The sequence below is a fragment of the Cariama cristata genome, unplaced genomic scaffold (assembly GCF_000690535.1).
Source record: "Cariama cristata isolate BGI_N322 unplaced genomic scaffold, ASM69053v1 scaffold14268, whole genome shotgun sequence".
NCBI lineage: Eukaryota > Metazoa > Chordata > Aves > Cariamiformes > Cariamidae > Cariama > Cariama cristata.
Genome location: NW_009630755.1, coordinates 1 through 9,741, shown reverse-complemented (window position 1 = coordinate 9,741; position 9,741 = coordinate 1). Strand labels below are relative to the sequence as shown.

The window sequence follows — 9,741 nt, the reverse complement described above, 5'->3', positions numbered from 1 at the left end:
AGCTGTGGTGCCCTGATGCAAAGCAATGATCTGCTGCAAATTTATCTATAACTATTTCAGCTGAATAAGACCTCTGGCAGCTCCAATTTGTTCAAAAAATTCTGACTGGTTAACTTTGTAACATTAGGCTTTATGCTGGAAAAGTTACCACTTCTTTCTCTCCATACATACACAGCCAGCGTTAAAAGTCCTGAAAAAAAAATCATTATCACACATCTTACGGCTAGTTTGTCATAAACAGAGGCAAATACTCACCTCTGGTCCACATCAGATGTGTATGACTGGGTCATCTAGCAACACACAAGTCCATTGGAAGGACAGCCCGAGTCAATCAATCACATACTAATATATACCACAAGAGATTAAATCCCTACTCAGAATAGGGCCACCCTCAAATAAAGCCACAGGTTGCCTTGCCCAGTCTATTTCCAAGTATTTCCAAGGATGGAGGTTCCACAACCTCTCTGGGCCCTGTCCCAGTATCTGACCTTCCCTTACACACACACAAAAATATCTTGGTATTTCATTGGAATTTCCCTTGTTGCAACTTGTGTACAGAACACAAGATCAGCACAGCCCATTGCACAAGTCACCAGATACTTCTGAGCTTCCTCTGCTGCAGAGCAGCTGTTCAAAATGCAGGTTAAAGATCCAGACATGTTTTTGAGATTATATCGTCAAAGAACAAAGAAGAGGTTCTGCATTGCAAAGCGCCAGGGCTGTTGAAGGGAAAGGATGAAGTTCCTCCAAGCAGTTAAGTCTGTGGCAGGCTATGAGCCATAGCATCAATGCAGTGGCTTTTAGTGATAGGAACAGCAAAGACCAACACCTTTCCTGAGAGCGACAGGAAAGAATTAAGACCTCTGCTGAGGTAAGAAGCAGCTGACAACACTTGTGACTCACTGATTTCAGTTCCAAACGGGAAACCGACTTGCAAAACCTCAGCTACTTCTGCTCATCAGATGAAGAACATCGGAAATTAATTAGGGATAAAGACAATCTGATCCTCTAACAACTTTCTTCAAGCATGAAATCAGACAAATCAGAATCTTATTTAGAATATAAACATTTGCTTACATAACTAAACACTGAGCACATTAAAAAGATACCATTATTAAAATACCAAAGCAGCTTACATTACTCCACTCACTGAATCTGTTTCATTCCTGTATCTGAGAAATTATACTCAGAAGTCCTACAAGTACTGAAAGCGGATGAAATACTGTAACTTTTAACAGGTCACAAAAAAGATAAGTGATAGGAAAGACAGGATACTTATTTAAAAAATAGTTTTTAATAAAAACAGAAATAGCAATTATGATGATAACTAATGAAGACTAGTGCCTAAAATTAACCATATTTAGTGTGCTTTACCTGATCCTCCAACAATGCTGCACAGGATTTACTTTAGAAGCAGGAATACAGACAGCAGATTGCCTGCATCACTAAGCCATCCTAAATTTGAATTAGAAATAGCATTCATATTTCGTATCTGAGGATGAAAACCAACGAGAGGTACTGGATGCAGTCATTTCTGGTTTACCAGAAAGATGAGCACACACGTAGGAAAAACTATGTGCTAGCTTCCATTTCAAACAAGCAATGCTGTTGCTAATCAGCAAGAACTTCTGTCTTACTGAAAGGCTTTTGAAATTTGCTTTGAAGAAAAACTCTTGGAACACGCAAGTCTTCTTTCCTATTCACAGTTTCTCGCTGCACATATTCATTGACCACTTGCTCATATCCCTCAGCCTTGAAAAGCTGAGACAAGAACTCTGGAAGAGAATTTAAAAAAAAAAAAAAAAAAGATTAAATATTATGTTTAAGTTATTTTTAAAACACCAGTCAGCATTTATATAGGCATATGTTCTTATGTGTTACAGCATGAAAATCACACAGGCCTTCAGATTTCAAGCTGTTCTATGCAGGCAGACTGCTGAATAAAAATCAATACAAATCTCCTTTAGAAACACCAATCTAAGCAAAACAGCTTGCAAAACTGGGGCTTAAACTAGTTACCCAGCTTAGTTTCCAAAGCTTGCCACATCTCTAATTTTTATTGAGACTTGTTATTCTCCTCATGACTGACGCCAATGCATTTTCACTTTGTGGAGCTGACCTTCACTAGCTGAATACATCACTTATTTGAAATATTTCAAAGGTAATCCAGCCTTGTAGACGTATCTCTGCTTGAGAAAGAATACCACCCTACATTACCAGACATTCACATAACATTGCTCAACAGAAAAATGGACAAAATGGCAAAGTGGATATGGTGGTGCTAAGCCTCCACTAAGTCAAACTGAAAGTCTTTTCCATAAACAAAAGAAACTTACTCAAAGCATATCTCCCTTAGGGAAGGCAGAATTACCTCACAAACAGCGTGACCTATGCAGCAGAGAGGGCTCCTCATGCTATTAAGTTGTCACGTTAATCAAAAATCATCACTTTTCCTTTCCTGCACCTTGTTTCATTTACTCAGGTGGTAATTTCACAATAAATTTAAGCCATTCTAAGCTTGTGCTGCTTGATAGAAAACAAAGACATGCCATTTTTTTACTGCTCAGGGGGATCAGCTAGTAACAAAAGAATTCTCAAGCACTAAGCAATATTTATATGAAAATTAGAGACATGAATGAGATCATAATTATTAAAAATGGGAGCAGAGGCGGTCCCTGAGATAGTCACAGACCAGCCCAAGGCAAAACAATTGCTAACATGAGCAATACAAGATAAATTCTATCTTTTCTCCTTCCTCCTTCTTCCTCTTCCCTACCTCAATTCTTCCCCCTAAGCAAACATGCATGCTAGCAAGGAATTTCTCATTCAGAAACAGTTCTAACACACAATAAAAATGGGATTTAAAATTCCACAGCTAGGTCAGTCTCTTATTTGTTCCCTTTAGCATCCATTCTCTTTGTAACAGCTAATTGTTTAAACAGAACTAAAAATCACTCAATAAATAACAGTTCTAGAATGCTTCAATGAAGCTGTAGCACAGCCTGCATTATCTTAGATTTCATCATTGTCCTATAAAGAATAGGGAGAGCTCAGACAAGATTAATGGTTTTTATATATCAGAAGCAATTAGGTAATATGTTATGTCATAAAATATGAATAACGTTTACTTGGCTCCAAATCGGTCTCTTCGGCGGCTGTATTTTGCTTTAGACTAAGAACAAAGAGCCCCACAGAAACAAACACACAGCTCTTGTTACACAATGCCCTATAATTCATAGGAGGAAGTAATGGTTCACTAAAGTCTAGCATGAGGAATTGTTAGAAGACGAGTGATAATCCCAACTCATTGTGAGAGTCTAAGCAAATTCCTTCATGTCTCTGTGCTTCAAATTCTCCACTGGTAAACTGCAAATATTTACCTTCCTTCCTAAAACATTACGAACACTGAACAAAAAACTGTATAAATACCATATCACATGGAAATGTTTCTGCATCATCTTTACTAAAAAAAACAGAAGACAGAGTAACCACAGCTAGTCAGTGCTATCTCAGCAGGATTTGTGCACAAGCTTCTCAGTGCTGTAGTCATGGTTCTGCTGTAGAAGTCATTGACTTCTTAAGTAGACCTCATCTTGCACACCAGGAATAGCCTTGCAAAAAGAGTGATGCCAAGATAACCGCTTAGTTGCTTCATGACGATCATCAATTCTGCTACTAACATTGATCTTTTTCCCTCAGATAACAAATCTGAAAGAAATTCAGCAATTTCAGAAACTGCTGCTCTTGGCACATATAAGAAGCCTGTAAACAAGAAAGTGCTCCAAAAAGTCCTGCCCGTCTAAATACCCTCTTCCTCCCAAAAAAGATGGCAAATGAAGTACACCACGATTTAACAGTTCATCTGTGTAAACCAAAACTTCCATGGGCGTGCTGGCAATTCCCTGAAGAAAGTTTAAACAGAAAATTCACAGAAAAGAAAGCACTCTACAGTTTGTCTTACCTGCAGTAAAAAAATACGATCTGGTCCCATCTTGTCTAACATAAAAGTTTTCTCCAAGTTTGCTTCCAGATTTAAACCTAAGCATTGCATGATCATACAGTCCATAGTCTCTGAACAAGACACACTTCCCTGGTTTTAATACCTGTCACATAATACATATATGCTTTAATAAAATAAATCGATTTAGCCACATATAGATACATTCATTTGTATACATGTACGGACACATACACATATAACTAAGACAAGGTATCCTAACCCATTCAATACCAAAGCTATATATATATTGAATTCATTCCCTGTGCAACAAAAAAAGTTGTATACAAACTGGATTGTCTGCTCTTAAAAGTGCTTCCCCATGAACAGTAGTCTACAACAAGTTTTAAGATACCTGTTTGGGTTCTGATCAGCTAAATAAGCTTTTTGCAGCACTCTTTAAATACAGAGGAAAGAAGAAAATATACAGTTTAACAATAAAAATTAAGTCCTGACGGGGCATTTTCTCTGTTGGGTAGCATACAGTGTAGCACCTGATTTTGCTTAATGATTAACAATAAAACTTAGAATACCGTGACATTTCCTTTTTCACATGAGAAAGAAAAATGTTCCAATACAAGAAATAAAAATGAATAATTTCAGGAAAATGGGTTGCGGGTTTAGGTTTTTTTTTTTTAATTGCTCTTTGGTAAAGAAATCAAGTGATAAATAGTTTAAAATTTAGAAATACAAGGTCATTGGCCATGCTGACTTTAGACATTTGAGGCATGCAACTATCCTACCTCATCGAATAACAGCGCTATTTGTTAGCAGAGAAAAGGAGTACTTGCCACTTGCAAATCTGTGCAGAAATCTACAAGCGAATTAAATGAGCCAGGCATCTCCATAGAGAAAACAATAATTAGCCTTCTCATATGCACGAGCTAAGAACCAATCCTGACTTTGGAAAACATCTGGAGCTATACCCAAAAAGTCTAACACTCCCTTTTCAAATTAGTGATGATAAAACAAACAGGATATCTGATAATATAAAACCCCAAATACACACATATGCATAAATAAAATATACGTTGACTACTTCCCTCTGCAGTCAATATATGACATTGAGGAAATTCAGAACAATCACAATTCAGATTGTTTGAACCACCCTCTGGATGGGCCTATCCTAGTCTAGCAACTAACAAAGGCAGTCCAAGGAGATGGGTCTCTCTAGATTAATGTTGAGCTCTGAATACCCCACTTGTAAATCATCACAGATCAAGCGTATTTAATAATAACAGTAACATCCTAACTGCAAGTCACTGTATTTTCTGGAAGTCAGTTGTGGATCACTGTCATTCACACCTTATCAATGCAGACATTTCTGAAGCCGTAAACATTATTTGTGGCATACAACCTAGGAGCCCAAGTCCCAGGTTCAAAAATACCTTTTTCGTTATGTTGATGACTTGCATTAGGCCAGAATCCAAACCACCTCACAATACCAAGAGAAAAAAAAACATTGTAAAACATATTTTAAACCCCTATAGTAGGTGAACTAACTAAATACATCCATGGAATATAGTATTAAAGATCACCATTACAAGATGGGTTATTTTCTCCAAAAAAAAAAAAAGAATCATAGTTTCAAGCTAAAAAGAAGAAAAGTGCTTTAAAGGCTGCAAAAATAGCTGGCTTTACCTTGTAAATGTTCTTCAAGACAAGCTGCATTTTGTCAGGATGAATGGCAGAAAGCACAAATATAAGTGTAACAACATCCACAGAATCTGCTGGTATATTTTCTAGAAGATCATCTTTGGTAAGATCGCACTGGAATACTTTACATCTTTCAGTACTGTATAAAGCATTTTTCTAGGGAAATGAAAAGAGTATGCTTTCACTGAAAATTAGCAGCATTTGCTATTGCAAAAAAGTAAAAGACTTGTGAAACTAATCAGCAGAGCGACACAAAACACGGTGGCAAGAGAACATTGACTTCCAACAGGTGATTAATGCAATCAGAAATTCTTTACTGCATACTACAATAGTGAAACTACAACTAGTAGAATGGTCTGTTCTCAGGAATTTGAGAAGGAATGTGGGTTAAGACAGTTCAGCAAACATACCATTTCTGTTTTACCATTGCTTCTACTCTTTAAAAAAACAGAATTATTATTAAAAGAAATTCTGTGTTACAAGGTGATCTTGTAGCTCTTGAGCCACAAGTAGACTGTAAACAGTTCAGGTTCATGTCACATAACCTGCAGCTGGGCTATTCTAGCCCAGAGTTTTGCTGGGTAAAACGAAACCTGGTCTTGGCAAGAAAGAAGGAGCTGCGGAGGCAGACACCACTAAGTCATCCAAAACCCAGGGCACACACTCAGCCCAACCTTATCCTGCAGTGCAGCCGTGGTAGCCCAAGGAGCTGCTGTCCTCTCCTGTTTGCCACACATATTTTTTCCCCGTCTTTCCCATGAGACATGCAGTATGTGTCTTGTGGTTCTTGGTCATAAATGTCCCACAAAAGAATGCTTTCAAATAACAGATACATAGAAATTTACCTGTGATTACAAAATTAATAAACCAGGAGACTTTTAAAGCCCAAAGCCCCCACCAGCCTTGTTGGAAGACAACTCTGGACTGCAGTACCACCTACCTATGAACAAGTATAAATATACCTACTTCTAATCAGGCTACAAATTTCCTTAACAATAACTTTCATAGTCCTGTTTTCAAGGTTCTCTGTGGACCTGCCTCTGCCCCACAAATATCAAGGGCAAGCTTCCATCCCAAACAAATTTTCCTCGTACTGCAGAGTCAGCAGAGACATAGTAGGGCTCCCATAAAACACAGTCTTCACAAATCACTCAATTAATATACATATATCACCATAACGTTACTATGTGATGCTGAAAAACTAGGTCATGAGCAATGATTTGGCTTCTTGCATAGGAGCTCCACTGAAATGCATCAGTCTCCATTTTTTGGCAAGGGTTATTCTACCCTTCTTACAAAAAGGAAGGCAAGAGAAGTCCGTTGTTCCAGTCACTTGCAATTTCAGAAGCTTGTAAAGACACTCTAAAAGAAGTTCCAAATATCACACCAACCTTCACATACTCAACAGCTCTAGGAGAGAAATCACAGGCATATGCAAAAATATTCAGATCTTCTTCTAAGAGTGGAAACAAGCAGTTCCCAACCCCACAGCCTGCTTCCAGAATGGTCAGTTTCTGATCTGCAAACTGGGGAGGAAGAAATCCAAGATAAAGCACATCATTTTTTGTTTTCCTCATGATACCAGCAGAGACAGTGTTCAATCAGCATTTTAAAAGCTATGATCAATTTTAATTAACATTGTTTCAAAACCCAAAGTAGGCATCCATTGGATAATCTGACACTATAAACCAGAAATCTTGATTTCTGCAAAATTACAAATCTTTTGAGAATATATTAATATTTCTTTAGTCATCTACCCTTTAAGTAATCAACAGATTGCTGTACCATTTCTGTCTTGCCTTTCATTCAGCTATAATGAACAACAGATGCATCTGGCTATTCCCCTTAACGATGTTTTGCAATTAGCCTGTAATTCTGGATGCTTTTCTTTAAAGTAGCATTCTGAAGTGCACCAACTTGCATCTGAAAGCATCACATCACAGAGAGACAATTTCTCTATTTAAGACACAAACATTCCAGATTTCATTCTTAGTATCCAGTGTGGGTCAGTTATAAACTGAAACCAAACTGATGCATCTGATTCTGAGGAGGTATCTTTGATATTAAGAGAAACTATGCAGGGCACTGCAAACTCAACATGTGACAGCTCTTACCCTAATGGCTTTGTAATAAGTATTATTAAATCATTTGGAAACAATCAATCCCATCTCTTACAGATGAGGTGTATAGATCTCACCTCCCGACATGCTTTTAACTCTTGAAACTCTCTAGTTGTCCAATGTCTGTCTTTGAAGAAGTTGGTGCTGTTTCTTTTGTAAAATAGATCCCAGTTCTTCTGTGCTTCTTTCTCCAGTTTTAGCTGTTTGAACTCAGACACTAAAACCTGATCTTTGGCCAGTCTCTCAGCTTCTTCTGGGCTAAGGATTCTTGCACTATGGCCTTTTTTTTGGAAAGTGCCATCTTCAGTAGATGTTGTTATCATATTTAAGCAATTGATGACATCTGTTCTTGGAACATCCTAGATTCTTTCACACAAATATAAATGCCAAAGATCCAAGGGTGATTTTTTTTCTTTAGTGTATGTTTCCATCACTATTTAACTTAGGTAAAATAACCGAGGATCTAGAAGCAGAAGGAAAAATGAGAGAGTTACAGTGTGCACCTTTTTTTTTTACAGTATTACAGTTTCATGGTGATCTGTCCTACTTGGACTGCAATGCCACCAGATTTCTCTTAGTTTCAGAAATCCTCCATCTAAACTAACAACTGCATACAACATCACACTGATGTCATATAAGATACTTAACAGAGTCTGCTGGTCTTCCCTCTGCATCCTAGAAAGCTACCCAGCAAGAGAAAGATGGTGCAGTTCTAAGCTTATTTTCACTAAAATTGACTTGAAAAGGAAAGCAAGGGCTTTGTTTCTTGTTAACCCCAGTTAGAACACCTCAGAAAAACCATAATTGAAAAACAGATAACAGTTAAAAGTGCCATTAAAGTTGATGAAATGAACTGTATTCATGTTAGCATTTCTCCTTCCTGCTCTCGCCTCTCTGAGAAAACACTGGTGAAAACACCAGCATTTATACCAGCACATCACTCGAACAAGAGGGCAAAACCAGCACTGTGGCCAAAATGCCCACAGCCAGCCTGTGTCAGCATTCATTCTGCTGCCTCCTCCTGAGGAGCCACGCAGGTTTTAACGATCACAAGTGGTTTTATTTTCACAAGTTAACAAAAATGGAGCAATGAAAAGAGTTCTGCATAGGCTGGGAAGGGATCCAAATCTTTTCTCTGATGTTAAACCAGTTCTGACCCCTGCCTTGCCACAAACATCCAGATCCTGGGTGAGGGCACATGTGAATTAAATCCTACATGTCCCAGTAAGTCCCAGGGAAGCCCAAGTAGCCAAAACGTGCCACTCCTGTATGTCAGTGCCCAAAACCAGGCATTGGTGTTATTTTACCAAAACTGAAATGAGAAAAAACCCAACAAATACCCAATCTAATGCGCAAAAAAAAAAAAAAAAGTAGCACTTTGCTTACGTATTTTCTCTCACATTATACAAACATGTGCAAATGAAATAAAGAACTGTCAAAATTTTGTCCAGCTTCAAGGAGACCGATACTCCCTTTTTCCTTCAAAAACAAGGGGAAAGGTAACAGAGGAGAGGTTCCCTTGAAAGAAAGTCTCCTCAAGAAGAGTATATCCTCAAAAAAAAGCTTAATCAGCAAAATTTCTACTATATGCGTGGCATGGTACAAAACCACCAACGTTTATATTTCTTCACAGGACAAGCTAGGAAGAAAAAATCCAAGCTGGTCCTTTCACTGACCCATTTGTGCTCAGAAAACGCTGTGGGGGGAAGTTTGCACAATGATAAACACGGTTTTCACAGCCTATGTTCATGCTAAAGAGCCTTTTAAGGGTGTTTAAAGCAGCCCTAAGACAGTAAACAGATAATACCTCTGTACAAACCTCCGCTCCCCTCACAGGGAAACCGGCTTCCCGCCAACAGCAGTTCCCTCACCGCGGCCGGGGCCGCAAGGATTCCCTCAGGGAAGGCCCCTCCCGAGGGCGGGCAGCGCCGGGCTCCCACCCCTCCTCTGAGGGACGCCTCGCCGGGG

The 9,741-nt window shown here is 38.5% G+C and overlaps 1 protein-coding gene across 2 annotated transcripts; it reads right to left on the bottom strand.

Moving 5' to 3' along the window:
• Nucleotides 1–1,347: 1,347 nt before the first annotated feature.
• METTL6 (methyltransferase like 6) lies at nucleotides 1,348–8,254 on the bottom strand. Of its 2 annotated transcripts, XM_009705685.1 has the most exons (5): nucleotides 7,851–8,254; nucleotides 7,045–7,179; nucleotides 5,639–5,809; nucleotides 3,962–4,103; nucleotides 1,348–1,775 (listed from the first exon to the last, which is right to left on the bottom strand). In XM_009705685.1, the coding sequence occupies exons 1-5, from the start codon at nucleotides 8,094–8,096 to the stop codon at nucleotides 1,612–1,614; spliced, it is 858 nt and encodes a 285-aa protein (XP_009703987.1). In that variant the 5' UTR covers nucleotides 8,097–8,254; the 3' UTR covers nucleotides 1,348–1,611. The 2 variants fall into 2 exon arrangements, with proteins under 2 accessions (XP_009703987.1, XP_009703989.1); XM_009705687.1 differs by lacking the exon at nucleotides 7,045–7,179 and having other exon boundaries at nucleotides 1,350–1,775; nucleotides 7,851–8,245.
• Nucleotides 8,255–9,741: the final 1,487 nt, after the last annotated feature.